The sequence below is a fragment of the Pleurodeles waltl genome, chromosome 2_1, assembly GCF_031143425.1.
Source record: "Pleurodeles waltl isolate 20211129_DDA chromosome 2_1, aPleWal1.hap1.20221129, whole genome shotgun sequence".
In the NCBI taxonomy this organism is placed as follows: Eukaryota; Metazoa; Chordata; class Amphibia; order Caudata; family Salamandridae; genus Pleurodeles; species Pleurodeles waltl.
In genome coordinates this window covers 201,499,533-201,515,706 of record NC_090438.1, presented here as the reverse complement: position 1 = coordinate 201,515,706, position 16,174 = coordinate 201,499,533, and the positions used below count along the sequence as shown (strand labels likewise).

General features: G+C 41.6%; 1 protein-coding gene across 3 annotated transcripts in view; it reads left to right on the top strand.

Annotated features, from left to right (window-relative positions):
* The window catches only part of MTMR1 (myotubularin related protein 1), a 403,694-nt gene that overhangs the window by 77,148 nt on the left and 310,372 nt on the right, over positions 1-16,174 (top strand). The window contains exon 3 of one of the 3 annotated variants that reach the window (XM_069212403.1): positions 4,446-4,469. The exons of the other annotated variants lie outside the window; for them this stretch is intronic. Coding sequence (XP_069068504.1) covers positions 4,446-4,469 — 24 coding nt within the window. The remainder of the gene's footprint in view (positions 1-4,445; positions 4,470-16,174) is intronic. 3 annotated transcript variants of the gene reach the window in all.

Here is a 16,174-nt window from a genome sequence, read left to right as displayed (position 1 = left end):
TGAGTCAGTGGGGTGGATTGTAGTGAGATTGAGTGGAGTGAACTGAAATGGGGTGGATGAATTGGATTGCAATGTGGTGGGATGGAGTGGATTGGAGTGGGCTGTTTTGGAGTGGGGTGGATTGGATTGGGGTGGGATGGATTGGATTGGAGTGGATTGGATTGGAGTGTGGCGGTTTGGATTGGAGTGTGGTGGATTGATCAGAGAGGGATGGACTTCATTGGAGTGGGGTAGATTAAAGTGGTTTGGAGTGGGGTGGTGGGGTGGATTGGACTTGAGTAGGGTGGATTAATGTCGACTTAATTGGACTGAAGTGGGGTCAATTACAGTGGATTCTATTGGAGTGAGATGGTTTGGGGTAGTGTGGGTGGATTGCAGTGAAGTGGATTGGGTAGCAGTGGACTTGATTGAAGTGGGGTGGATTAGAGTGGGTGGATTGGGTTGGATTGGTGTGGGGTGGATTGGAATGAGTGGATTGGATTGGGTTCTGATGGATTGGATTGGACTGGGGTGGGATGGGTGGGGTGAAATGAACTGGAGTGGGGTGGATTGGACTGAAGTGGATTGGGGTGGGGTTGATTGGATTGGATTAGTTAGGATTGGGGTGAGGTGTATTGGATTGGAGGGGGATAGATTGGACCGGGCTGGATTGGGGTGGATTTGATTGGCGTGGGGTGTATTGTGGTGGATTGGAGTGAGGGAATTGAGATGGAGTGGGTGAATTGGATTGGGGTGAGGTGGTTTGGTTGGAGTGAAACTGATTGTTTTGGATTGGAGTGGGCTGTTTGGGATTGGACTGGGCAGGTTAGAGTGGGGCAGATGAAAATGGGTTGGAATGGGGCAGGTTGTTTTGGACAGAAGTGGGGCAGACTAGAGTGGGGCAAATTGTTTTGGTCTAGAGTAGGGCAGATTGATTTAGATAGCAGTGGGACAGATTAGAGTGGGGCATATTGTTTTGGATTGGAGTAGGGTAGATTAGAGTGGAGCAGATTGTTTTGGACTGCAGCAGGGCAGATTGTTTTGGAGTGGTGCAGATTGTTTTGGATTGTAATGGGGCACATTGGAGTTGGGAAGATTATACTGGGGCAGGTTGGAAGGATTGGGGTGGCTTGGATTGGATTGGAGCAGGGTGGATTGGTGTGGCATGAGGTGAGGTGGATTGGTACGGATTGTAGTGGGGCAGATTGGAATGGGGTGGATTGGGGTGTACTGCACTGTTATGTGTTAAAGCATCATTTCAGAAATTACACATAATAAAGAAACAGTGTCGCTTTGCAATATTTAGAACAAGATAATGGTCATCTTTTGAGAACAGTGCCCACGAGCAAAAACAAAAGTAAACATGAGAGCAAAGTAACAAAAAACAACTTGGCAAAATAAAAAAGAAACTTAAAAAAAAAAAACTTTACAATTTTGTTTGTCCTGCTGGACACATTTTTAGCAGTCATAAGCCTTCCGTTTGCAGGACACTAGATGTTAAAAAGAACAAAATAGCACCTCAGTCACGTTGTGAGCAGCAGATGGGCACTGATTAAGTTGAATTAATCAGTGCTTGGTTCCTGCTTCACACAGAGGAACGGAATTGATGCTTGGGGAGCAGTGACGAATTATGAGACTGTAAAAAAAAGAAAAACAAAAAAAAAAGAATAGTGCCATGCAAGTCTACAAATGGTAAGGGACAAGCGGGCTCCAAACTCTACAGTACACAACAGAGTCTTGCAAGCGAGATGCATGCGCTTGCACATGGACTCATAGGCTCAACCATACAAAATTGTGGGGCGTTTTGGAAAAAAAGTGTTTCATTTTTAGAAAAAGGGCAGGTTTTTACATTTTGTGACTCACAAAATCTTGGAGGGTGTGGCTTTATCTTTGGACTTAGCCACAGTTTTGATTCTCAGAATCCACTAGCAGGAGTGGTAACCAGGTGTGCTTCACAAAGCTGGAGACCTTTATTGTCAAGTCCACCTGAACCAGTTTTCACCCCAGCAAAGAGCTCTGACCAGAACACTCCTGCATTTCTTGCCTGTTAAAGGTTTAGTTAAGTAGTTAGTTTAGTTAAGTTTACTAAAGGCTAACTGACAAAGCCCCATCAGCTAGTCACATTCTTCTGAGGTGAACATAAATTACACAGTTATTTCACTTTCCTCCACCCTACCAAAAACTTCCGGACATCCTGCCACTTTCTCCCCCTTCATCTGGTTTCCCACACTTGAGGCCCTGCTAACGGCTGTCAGTAAGATGGTGATAGTGGTTCTTTGCTAGCAGAGGTGGCCAGAGTTCTGTCACTGCATAGACGAAACCAGCAAACCAGTGGGAGGCAGTGGAGCTGGCAATTTATATTGATGTCTCATCACACACTTAAAGTCAATCAAATCTTTGAATTCCCTGTAAATAATCTTCAAGCTCACGCATAGTTTCCATAAGTATTAATTTTGTGTCTGTATAGGCCTTAATAATATTGTAAAATGTTTCATGCCCACAACAGTGTTCCATTGACTTTTTTTTTCTTTTGTTTTGTAAACTAGTGATTATGTATATTTCTTTTTAATGAAGATTGATCAGTTGGTGTTGCAGAAGTGAGCCTTCCCGAGAATGGTTTAATTATTTTAGTTTGTCAGTGGTTGGAGTGGTTTATGTATTCATTTATTTGGTTGAGCAGAAGCGTACAGCCTCTTGTATACTTTTAAATATACTTGTACTGCCATTCAATTTGTTCATGTCTGTGTCATTTAATAATCCTGACTTGCTAGTGGTCAGTCATGCCTATTTGTCCCTCATTTTTCTCTTTGGGAGCAGGGACCACCTACTGTATAATTCCACTTTGTCGTGTTCATGTGTGCTTTTGGGGACTTTTTTTTTTCTTTGTTTCCTGCTCCAGTGTGGTGAAGCTTCCCTTTTCATTTGCAGAGCATTCTTGCTCTCAGCTAAGCTTTGCTATAAACAAGGCTGTAAATCAGCCTGTTATCTTGGTCACATTTGCTCTTCCTCTCTCTGCGCCCTCTTTTGCTGCTTTCTCTCAGCTGCCTGGCTCCCATCCTTCTTTGGTTTCTGTTTACTGACTGTGCCTGCCCTGTGTGTTTATTTAATTACTTGTTTGCTAAGTACCCCCAACTCCCCCGAAAGGTATTGGAGACTTTACATAAGTACAGCTACATTACACAAGAACAGATTATTTTTTTGTATGCATGGCAGGATTAAGTGATGGTGAGCTGACACTATGACTCGAACCCAGGTCCTCAGTTCCAAAGTTGGCAGCTCTAGTCGTCGTGACACACCTTCTCCCTGTTCTACCACATTTCTGTGGAGCGCATGAGGTGTTCCAGTTCCTTTCATTGTTACAGTGCGGCACTCCGCACTTAATGTTTACCTCCTGATATAGACCCATGTGATTCTGAACATGTGATCTTAAAGACACTGCAGTTTGTGAAAATATTTCAGTTTGAAATGGAACCACATTTATTGTGAATAAAAAACAGGCATTCATGTGTCTTTCTAGGTCAAATGAGGAGATGGCATGTTAGTTCGTATGCTGGCTAAAATAGGAATCTCCTAAGTACAATCTTTACCTCTCTGCAAACTGCTGTTGTCAGAGTCTTCAAAGGCACCTGCATTTCTGCTCTGAAACAGACTGAGAAAAATGAGTGTTAAGAAAACTTAGTGACAGGCCTGCTAACGTCCGCATTCCAGGCTTCTGCCTGCGACATCACTTCGGATTATGACACCTCAGACGAGGGGCTTCCCAAAGAACATACGCCCAACTGTCAAGATGTTCTTTCCATTTGTTTTCTTGGGAAGCAACAGACTAGTATTGCCAACATGGAGACTGCAATCTGAATGAGGCTATACTTTTGGTGACAGTTCATCTCTAGATGACATGCTACTCGGTGACAGTATTTATTTAAATGAAAATGGTCTCCTTGTTATTCACTTTCCAAGGCGCACTCCAGAGCTATTTCCTCAGTTTTGATGAAAATTATAAGTATTTTGACTCATATGTAATTGTAGCCCATGGTACTTAAAACCCCTGTAAATATTAGCTGTAGATGTAATTGTTCTCAGTATGGCTGATCACAAAACAGGAGCTTACTGAACACTTTTGATCAGGGTTCCCCCAACCTGTAGATCAGTATTCCATTGTACTTAATTGTAAGTTGAAGGGGGCTGTTATGAGGTTGGATTGTGTGACCAGATGAATCAATTATAACAATTATAGATGAGATTCCTAATCAAATGTTGGGTCAGAGCAACAACGTTTCAGACACCGCTCTCTAAATATTTTCATCATCAACATTGAAGTCATTTGAAACCAAGACACTCATTCAAAGGCTTTATTATTGGTAATTTGTTTAATTGAAGGCACTTCTAAGGGGACTGCTGTAGTAACTATGGTAAAATATTGAATAATTTGTACATGTTCCTTATGATGCCCCTATGTATTTTAACAGGTTTACAGGCGGCCACAAATAAGGGTAAGATTACATGTGGCTACCAGCATATTGGCCTTCCGGTGTGTCGTCCATGCTGTGATAAGGTCTCTGTGTGTGACATAGTTTTGCTTACAATTGTTGCGTTTTCTGTCCAGCAAAATTGTTTGCGAAGCAGAGCCATAATTGTCTTATCCGTATGTCATTGACGTGCTTTGTGTGCCTAAATAGCTTCAACGTCCTACATAAATCAAGCTTTGTGCAATAGCTGTGACTTTTCAAATCTTGAGGTTACAGGTGACCATGCAATGTGCTGGATTGCATCATTGTGCCATTGTATGCTGCGTATGGTGTCTAGATCTGATCATCGGAGTACTGGCTTGCATACAAAAGAAATGCATTTAATTTTGGTCTTCAGTGTCTGACTGCTCGAAAAATCTTCATTTCTCACCATGTTTGCATTTCTTTTCCTAAGATTAGCAAAGTACTGTAGCAGATGTCTATACTAAGTGTTGGATGGGCGATATCGCTGCCTTTATTTGTTACCATTAACCAAATGCTGTATTGTGGATTGTAAATAGTGATCCAGAATTCAAAAAAGAAAGCTATTGCCTCAAAGTAGCTCATTGCTCTTTATAATTAAACATTAATTAAATACAAATGGACCACTATTATCTCTGCTACAGTGGATTTAGTCAATAAAAAATCATACTGGATAGGACTTTATTTTCAAAGACATTATGATATGGGCATCAGCTTCACTGTTTTCCAGCCAACCTTCTCAGAGTTTAGGAGGGCTGTCTGCAAAACCTTTGTAGTATAATTTGACCTGGAAAACAAATTCACACGTTTCTGCTTAGCAGGTTAAACCTCTGCACCATTTTTGTCATCCTTTCAGATAAATTATCGTTGCTGTGGAGGAACCTAAAGTAAGAAGGACTTCATTAAGAGTACCAGTACCGTGAATCTTAGGAGACACTTCCGATTCCCAAACATAATTGAATTCTTTGAGGGTTGAAATTATTTGTTCGTTGCTGTCACTTTAATTTTCATTAGTCCTTGCTTTTTCAAGGCTGCAACAGATAATTTTGATGAGTCCATCTACTATTAATCTTACCTTCATTCTTTGGGTTGAGGCACACGCCCATAAGTAGCAGGATCAGTCAATGACTCCTACTTCCCACTACTTTTATTTGGCTAATGATGGTGACAGCCACTGGAGGTATTGTTTTTGAAAAGCGGAATTGCTCTTGTTACATGTAGCATACCTACCTAAAACTACCATGTTGTGTCTTTTTTCACTAAAAAATATTTGAAATAAAATTAATTCTAGAAACTAAAATATTTTAAAAAACCACAATGAAAATCATAATTTTTAAGTGGTTATGTGGCATTCCATAAATGATGAATCCAGGCACAATTGATGAGAGAAAGAGTGAAAATGGGGGTTAGAGGAGTTGTATTCTTAGTGCTACAAATCTTGAGCTGGCCTTAGGTAAACTGGTCCTTTATTGTTTGCCTCAATGAGGAATCGCCCACAGCACTCTGTGCTCATCAACCAGTTGGTGCACTATCAGTGTTCTATTGGTTTTATACCATGAATGGTGGTGAGCCCCCTGATTCAAAAAGAAGCTTTCTTGCTCTACCTATTATTGACACACTTGACGTCATTGACCAGGCGTTTGACCTTTTGAAATCTAACCTATTTAGATGGTGTGAGGAAATGGGGTGTATTATATGGTGTGGTTTTGCAACTTCAAAATATAATATGCTCAGCAGCTCCTTTTAAGACCCTTTGGTTTTGTCTGTCAAAGCCTTATCTCAGGGCACAACTGTGTCTCATACTGGGGGATATAAAGTCGTGATCAGTGAAATGTATTTTGGGATGGTATGAATGGGGGCCTTGAGCTTCTATACTGAACTGTGCTAGTGTCATAACATGCCCATTGCTGTTGGTCATTTGAAATGTTAATAAAGAAATTTTAAAAATAAACTCTCAACTCAGCCGGGGGCAGCTGTGGCACTGAGCAGCTAGGCTCTCACAGAGGAACAAGTGCACAGAAACAATTGAAGAAGAAATTGACACAATACTCAAAATATCCGACACTAATTTATAAAAACAGACTTAATATGTGAATTTAGACAATAGAACGAAAAAGATCCACCTAAGTGTTCCAGAGATATTGATTTTGCCAGCAACAATAGAGCAAAGTAATTTCACTCAACTGCGGACAAGCCTTGGCAAAGGCAATGGATTTGACACCTACCCAAATTTTCTTTGCAAACATTTGTAAGTGTCAGTGTAGTTGGTTGGCAGTGCTTGGGGTGACCAACCCAGCACTAATCGAGGGTATCAGCAATGTCCTCAAGAACAGTTTCCTTCACTGAAGAAGCAGTCCTCCAGCAGTTCCAGGCACTTTATCTGCATTGCAATTGATTCCTGTGGAGTGGTCCTGATGCAAGGGATGAAGGATGCTGAAGATGCTCTAAGGATGTCGTGGATGTGCACGGATGCTGGTGCAAGGTCGATGTCCCATCTGGTATTCTCTGGTCTGGCTGAAGTCCAGTCGCAAATGGACTACCAGTAGCCAGTTGTTGCGATCATAGGTCAATCCTTTGTGGGTCGATAACTTGCCTTCTGAGGTTCCCGGCAATTCTCAGACAGCACCCCGGGCTCAGCAAACTTGAGTGCAACTCTGTGCGTTGGGTCTTGGTACTAGGTGCTGTACAGCAGTGATAGTAGCGACTTGAAGACTTTGGGCTACCAACTTGCCCCAGCAAGCTTCTTTAGCTGTTGTGTCCATGTGCTGCGAACAGGTAGCCAGTGAGATAAACCTTGGAGTTCTGTTGGCTTGACTGGGCTCCGGAGACAGCTTCTCCTTGAGCAGGACTCTTCAGGCACAGTCCCTCTCTTCTCTAGCCACCAGATGCAGTTTTCATCAGTGTAGCCTATCCTTACTGATCCCTCAATGCAGCAGGGCAGCCTTTCTTCCAAGTTGATAGAGGTCCGAGTGCCAAGGGTGCCCTCTTTATGCTCAGAAAGTACCCTCAAGGCAAGATAAAGTTGGTAACCAATTTTGCTACCAGGTTTCCTCCCACCTAGAGACCACTTCGCTGTGGATTTTGGCACCTGGCTATCCCAGGGTGCATCAACACACATCAAAGGGGTGAGAGCAAGAAAATCCTTGTCCAACCTCCCAACATATGAATGGAACACACAAAAAGGACAAGAGATCAACAATAACATATCAAATAATGATCTCACCAGCTAGACATACAGCATAATAGTATCCAAAAAACTGCCCTCACCCACTAGTCGTGGCATGCTTCATCATAGGCCTTTGCTGTCACATTCCCACGCTAGCCAACGTAAGGAATGGAGCAATAGGGAGGGGAAACGGAAACGAACAACTGACAGACGAGGACCACAAACATAAAGAGAACCTTACTCAATAGTTAAAACTATCTGGAATAAGATCCATATTCAGCCTTTATTCCCGGTCTCACTGGATAGGGTTAAAAAAGGTTAAAGAAATGGTGGTGAAAATGGGGACGCAATCACCCCCGAAATACTAAACAAGGTCAACATGTTTCGACCGTTACCATCGTCCATAAGGGTCGTTCAGCCTTCATCAGGCCCATCTATCCCCATAATGTTCCTTTTCCTACCTTGGGAGGTGTCCGGACTGGACTTCAGTTTTGGATATTTATAATGAAAACTCAGCAATTCTGAGGGTGTGTGTACTGGAAGAAAAAGAGTGTATATTGAACCCACATGTACCACTGGTCATTAACTAAGTATGTGAAAGGTGCACCCTTCTACATACCTCACTAGCCCTACCCTGCAGTGTAGCTTCCTCAAGGCTACGTGCCCCTGGGGAAACCGGTTCAGCAACTGGTTTCTCTTCTCTCCTCCCCATGCTAGTCTGTCTGCCTAAACAACGGGGCAGCCCGCCTCCTTATTGTGATACATCTGCCCTTCTAACGTACATGCCCAGCGTACCATAAACTAGGTATTTACAGGTAAGTTAACCATTTCCAACTCGGTACAGCAAATTTGACATACACTTTGTGGTCAGGACACTGTCACTGAGGTCTTAGCAGGCCTCAGTGTACTCTGAGTTTAAAAAAAACAGCAGCATCAGTCGAAAAACTTCGGGGTGAGCATAGAAAAAAAGGCAATTCCTTACAGCTGCCTCACCTGTATCTTCCTACTCTGAAGTTGCTAATAACTACTGGGTAGCATCTCTGGTCCCCCTTCTTGGTATTCATTTCCTCCTCTTCCTTCTGCTGCTCATATTCACTGTATTCTTGTGATGCGGGACCCTGTGAAATCCAATTTCCTAACTAGAATGCCCAGTGCTGCAAATCTCATCAATATTTATGTTGTACACATCTGCATTGACTAGTCTTCTTTCCTAAACTGTATCTTCCTTCTGTGGACCTGCAGCTTCTAACTTTGTTAACGTCTCTGCTGCCATCTTGGATCGTGACCTTGATATCTTCTTTTTACTTAAGGCATGTCTAAACTATTCCTCTGCCCGAGTTACAGACCTTCTTGTCCCTTGCACACCAACTACTTCATCATCTTGGGAAAATGGTGTGGGTTACTTTCATCTGCAAAATCTATCCTGTTCACTAGTTCCTGCCTTATTGTTTTCTTCTTTGAACTCCTTGATGTTCATCTCTTCCATACTAGCAAGAGCAGTCTGACACTTTTCTCTATTTATCGCGTTCCTGGGAACAATTCAGATTTCTACCATGAGCCCACCAAACTTATTATTTCCAGCTACCTTCTCCTCAATGGCTCTGGTCGTCTAGGAGAGTTTAATATCAGGGGGAATAAATCCTCTTACTCAATCACTTCTGAAACAGTGTATTTTCTCTCAACGAATAACTTTCTTCAACTTTGTATTAAACCTATAGATACCAATGGCTTTGTCATTTGCCTTGTTATTGCCAAGCAAGATTGCATTGAAATGTTTGCACCATCATCTGTGACTAGTGTGATAATTTCCTGTTTTTATTTATTTTTTTATCACCCAAAATAACTGCTTCTTGAGTTTAAACCAAAATATTGTATACCTGTGGCCACTTTCAGTTTCGTGATACAAATAATCTGAGCTTTTCAATTTTCCCCACCTTGGTCTAGCCATTTGCCTCCTATAACACTAATCTACTTGAAAGATTCTTCTATCAAAGACATTGAGTATTTCACCTCACTTTCCAACAAATTCTGAACACCAAAATGCTTCCAATCCAGACTCCATATTAAAAGATACCATGTCAGAAGATTTGGAAGGTTGTGGAGTTTCAGGAAAGTTCCTCTGTGGCTTACCCAGCTGAAATACAAAAGAAAAACCTACAGGTTCTCTATTCCTTAAGTGAAATCAGCGCTTCTGAATTCTCAAATAAAATTCTCTAATAAAATTCTCTAACAAAAGATAAAAGATAATGTTTGAAATTATTAAATCAAAATCAACTTTATTCGATTTCAGCAGAAATCCTAAAAGCACACATTTATCATAAGAAAGCCAATAAATAATTGTAACCACCATAAAATCAATATAATCTATAAAAAACATTTTTTTTCCTGAATTGCAAAGCTTTACGCAAATAGATTGAGTCAAAATAGTAGATCAATAATGAATATCATAAAATTAGTCTATAAAAGCATTTTTTCCTAGATTGCTAAACTTTTCATAAGTGCTTTGTGCCGAGATACCATTGTATTGGCAATTTGATAACATTTTTGACCAATCGTTCAGGGTAGGAAATGTCACTAAACTGTGGAAAATGTCCAACATAAAGTGGACCAGTGCAAACTTGTGTTGAGTGTTGTGCACATGGATTAAATATGGTTGAAGACAATAAGAGGTCAGTTGATTTCTAAGTACACTCGATTTGGTCAACTCAGTTGACAACCTGGCTTGCTTGAACAACGCAAGACATATCTTATAGAGATCTTTCCTTGACACAGACTGCAGTGTTTCAGGGCACTCAAAAAATTCTGGGTGCCCCAAATCTCAGCATATCTGTTTAACATATTTCAGCCAGACTATTCGGAGAAATTGTGACAGTTTAAGGCAGTCCTTAACCACCTTATGATTTAGGATGGTGTCATCACAAGTCCAAACCTTATGCTATAATAGAATTAGATATTACAACTAAGAAAGGCAACTGAGTGGCAAACTTGAGCGAACAGCTCTGGTGTACCGACAATAAGGATCTAAAATAGGAATTCTGTACTATCTGAAGGGAGTTAGTATCACAAAAAAACATAAGCTCAGCTGTATAAAGTGTGATAGTTACACCCTTAGCCTTATGTATAGTAGGTATTTCATTGACAAGTTTGTTACCAAGTTTATGTGCAGAGTTGGGCAAAGTAGCAGTTTATTTTACAAAATGTAATTTCCTCGCACTAATTGTGACCTTCCAAAAACCACTCTGTGAAAACATAACCCCGAAATATGAAAAAAAGGAACTGCAATTTAACTTAGTGTTATTAATGAAAACCTTGCAGCTCCATACTGTACCCTTACCACACTTCATTACAAATGTTTTATCCAAATTATTAAGTAAGCTCAGCTCATGCATATATTTGGTAAAAGAGATCAGTAGACGTTGCAAACCAATAGGGGTACAAGCCATAAGCACAGCATCATCCAGACAGAGAAGGGCTGGGATCGGATGCTGGCTGATTTGGGGAAGGTCCTTGCACCCTTTGACCAAAACTGGTTCCAAAGTGTTAATGTATAAAGTAAATAAAAAGGGCGCAAGGACACGTCCCTGTCTTAATCCTCTCTCCACAACAAACGGTGCTGTACATTCTCCCCGCAGACCATACGATACTCTTGCTCTACTTCCTGAGTACAAGTCCCATAGGAACAGGATTATGGAAGGTTCTACACCTAACTCTTCTAAAATAGTCCACATTTTGGCATGATTAACGCAAACAAAAGTGCTCCAGGAACAGATTGCCTTGCCTACCCAGTGTATATGTACCAATTAACAAATTCAAATTTGGACACTGTTCAATCATCCCTAGGCCTTTGCGGAAACCAATTGAATTTCCGATAATATACCTTTACTTTCTGCCCACTGCTCTGTTTCCAAAATGATCATACCCACAACCTTGACCAGGGAGTGAAGAAAGTAGATTGCGCGGTAACAGGAAGGACTCTCACAGTCTCCTTTTTTATAGATCAGAACAATTAGTGATTCCCACTATGTGCCCAAGAATCCTTCACTACCTCATGCTTTCAGCACAGAGTTTAAAATAGGGCCCCATAATGAGATGTTCTCTTTATAAAAATTAACTGTCATTTCATCTGGGCCAGGGGCCTTACCACCCTTACTAAGCATAAGAGTCCTATTTAACTCATCTAGGGTGAACCCCAAATTAATTGCGGATCCGCCCTCAGGTGGGGCGACAGGGAGGCCACCTGCCGTAAGGGCAACAGACCAGGATTAGAATAATTTTTTGAGAAATGTGTCGCCCAGTCTGCTTCAGTTATAACTATCTCTGTGCGTGGAGCCCCCTCGTCCCTGAAGGTGACTTCATAATGCACCAGAAAGCTGTGCAATCTCCACTTGAGCTGGCTTCAATTAATGTCCCCCACGTTTTGGCACTTAAGGCATCCTTTCTGGACTTTAGGTCCACTCAGCATTCTTGCCTGCACATCTGCACTTCACTGACACACCTGGGAACTTTATGAAGGGCGACTTTTAGGTTCTTATGTGGCTGGATCTGCTGGAGTCAAACCACCCTTACTTAGATTACTTTACTCGAAACATCCCATCCTGTAGAAGGCCTTTGATTACCCTGAAGAGGTTAACAAAGGTGTTTACAACAGCCTTGGGATTTAATTCTTCAGCTAGGCAGATCTCAAAGTCTCCTCTCTGTTTCACTACCAGTTTATTCATTAGAGCTGTCAGATTAATCTTCGGCCAACGTAAGGATAGATCATTATTTGAAATGGATTCCATATTTTCAACCCGTACATTGTCCCTTGATGTGTGCGTAAATTTTTGTTGAGATTTAAACAATCTCCTTGGATTTATTTTTTTGTGCTCCTGCCAACCCAACCCACTCTTCTCACCATCTTAATGAATAGTGCCTGCTTAGCCCTGTTCTGGTACCCAACTAGTTCAAGACTTTTTGTCCAAGGGATTCCCAGAACTCTACAGATGTAGGAGTTAGGGGAGAACACAAGGTAAGGTGTAGCTTCAGGTGGAAAATCAAGTAAACCAGGGACATCAGTGAGTCTAGGGGCTGCCACCTCTAAATTGCTATGTGTAATGGGTAGTGGGAGAGAAGATGTGTTGCACAAGGCAGACCTCTGACTGGTACCATTAGTCAGTCTCTGTGCCACAATACGTTGTGTCGAAGTGTTTGATGAAGGAGGGATAGTAGATTCTGAAGGCAAAATAGACTTTACATTTGTTATCATTTATTTGCATTTAGATTAGTGTTAGCATAGAATTTCAGAAAGTCTAAGCAACTAGTGGATACTGTTGCCACCCTTATCAGCCTTTCCACCAGCGAAGCAAGGGCAGACTTCACCCCCACTTCTAAGACCTGGACAGCGACTTATACCATCTTAACATCTTCCTGCGTTGCTCCCACAGATTTTGATCTCAGCTTGGACCCCTTGGAATTGGGCTTTGCTTTAGAAGGTGATGCCCCACAATGCTGTTTCAGATAAATTGGCACGTGTCCCAGGGGTCTTCAAGCACTTCGAGGGAGTAAGACGGAGAAGCCATGCCAGTGACACCCAGACCACTTGCATCCCTTTTAGATGAAATGTTTAAAGCCTAATTATTTACTGCCTAGCCAGGGCTGCAAACATGGGTCCCAGTAGTATAAGTGGGGGTGATCTCTTGCAAAAGAGCGCCATGCACTACAGTCAAATCAAGTTGGCAGGAAGAATTATTTTCTTCCACAGTAGAAATTTCCTTATTTAGTGCGCCCATAGCACCAGTAATATAATTTAAATTTCAGGAGTGAGTCTTAACCGGGGGACTTCCCCTTTGTAGTAGCTGGCGAATACTTCCTGTTCCCCATGATTAAGCACAAAATAAAGACAGAGAGTTGAAATGACCTGGATGGCATGACTAAGAGGGTAGGCCAGCCTCCTCTGGGCTCTGATGGGGCCGAACTTGGCCAGGGCTTTGCTTGCGTACCGCGCGACCTGAAGCCCAGACAGGCTGTATAGTGCTTACCAAGCCTCATTAAATGCGGATCTCAAAGGGCCACCTCTCTGCCTCTAGTGCCACTGGTCAATGTAGTCCTCTCCTCCCAGCACATCTTTGAGCACTGTTGGTGCTCCCCACGCGGCAGGACGCCGAGACTCATTCTATAGCGCTTAACAAGCTGCCACAGTTGAGGATCTCAAAGGGCTGCCTCTAGGGCTGCTGGTCAATGTAGTCCGCTCCTTCCAGCACTCCTTTAAGCACTGTTGCTGCTCCCCACGCAGGGGGACGCCTGGATGCGCTATATAACGCTTAACAAGCTGCCACAGGTGAGGATCTCAAAGGGCCGCCACTCTGCATCTAGGGCTGATAGAAATTATTAAATTACAAGTAACCCCTCTCCTTCTGATCCTGATTTCTCTTGATGAAACACATTTGCCTTATTGTTCTCTGACGAAATAAACAAAAGAAGCCAAGAACCTGATATTTCCTAAAATGTTTTGGCCATCAGGACTAAATTTTCCTGTCTTCTCATGTCAACCTCATGCCAGACTAATGTCTCTTTTGCGGTCTTTTTCCCTCATTTCTGAAGATATCCTTCTGTACAGTGTCCCCTGAACTTTTTTTTTTTAAACATCTTGTTATGTTTTAGTGTAGCAGAAGACCTTGCGTAGACATATTTTATAAATCATTGTAAATTATAGAAAAAACGTAATTTGTTCTTAGTTCATCAAATAATTTTTATCTGTGCATATGGTTTATCAGCAGCAACCAATATTGACATGTTCATTAACTAAGTAAACTAAACAGCTAGAATTTGGGTCAAACTTTCTATATTTTCATTCTTCACATACGTACACTTGTAATTGTTTGGTGGCCTTTGCTGTCTCCAGTACCTATTCTTCTTTGTACACTGGTGACCCAAACCCTCATTTCATTGTCAAAGAACTTGTTCAACTCTTTTACCCTCACTAACTGATTTTTACTGTCACACAATTGGGTTGTACCGAATAACCCAAAAGCTTTTAAAAAACGAATAAAGAAAATAACCTTGATCCATCAACTCTGAAGAAATATTTAATAATCTTTGGTGTTGCTATTTTTGCTAAGGGCATGGAGAATTGTGTTGCAAGGCTTGAGTAACCATGCTGTGGAAAATTACCTTCTGGGCATGTTTTAGGACTTGCCACTGTAGTCACTGTACTGAATCTTGAACATTAATCGAAATTGAAGATCCTCCACACATTTGATGAAGGGCATCCCTGCCTTCGCACCCTACTGGATGTAACAGTGGCATTAAGTACCAAAGACCAGTGGTTGCCATCCTGTGGTCTGGGGACCCCTGGGGGTCCGCAAAGCCTTCTCAGTGGGTCCGCAACTGCTTAGAAAAATAAATATTAACAGACTAGGTCCCCAGCTTTCAGTAATGACTTAGTAGGGAGTCCCCGGATTCCATTAATGATTCAGTGGGGGTCCCTGGGTTCCAGTAATGATAAAGTGGGGGTCCAAACAAGTCAAAAGTTTGGGAACCACTGCCATAGACCATCAAATTGTTAAGGGCAGTGTGAATAATTCAACAGCCGTGGAGAGAACTATCTTGAAATGGTTTCCCTGTTATCTCTCAGAGTGCTTTTAACTGGTCAAAATTAGTAACTCATTTTTTATCACACTCTTTTCTCTTGTGGTGTCCATCAGGGTTTGATCTTAGCACCCATCCTATCCAGCCTTGAAACTTTGGGTGAATGTTTTAAAGATCATTGTGACATGTTCCATGAATATGCATAATACAGCCATGTGTATCTCAAAGTGGACTCAAACCCATCTCCATGTTAAAATCTTTGTTGCATAGCATTCACAAGTGGATGGAGTAAAATCATCTAAAAAGTTATATTTGTCTCACTAACAACTCCAGTTTCTGCTCTGATCCTGTCAGACAAAAAGCCCAGTTACAAGACCGAGCTCAGCAATGTCATAAATGATCTGAAGCAACCAACAGTCAATTTAACCAGCATCTTAATAATGTTTCTTCAAACAAGAAACTCCATTAGAGGGAAAAATCAAGAATTTGTTACTTATACCATACTTAAACTCCTAGCAATTCAGCAATTTTCCTGAGAGCGAAGAGTAGAATATAATATCTGTCACTGGCTGTGATAATCCTCGCCCCCATGTCATTAATAGAATTTATGTTCTCTAAGAAATATATCATATTCTGTGTGGCAGGGAGGCAAGGCCAATGCATATTCAAAGCTTGCTGACCATTAAAACCACTCTTATCACCTAAAATAATCCTTAAATGTGGTGTTGAAGATCATTTGCTGCATTCATAATATCTTCCATACAACTCCCTAAGAAAAGGCCTTGGATGCCATGACACTAAAATTGAGTATTGTCCTTGGCCATAACCCATCTACCAATAGCGGGTGAAGAAAAGCAGGCTCCAAAACTTCCTTGATAGGTATTGATAACTACTGAACTTGCACATGGCAAAGCTCACTAGTCACCTTCTCATAGGCTTTCAAGAATTTAAATACACATAGTTTCAGCTCACCCTG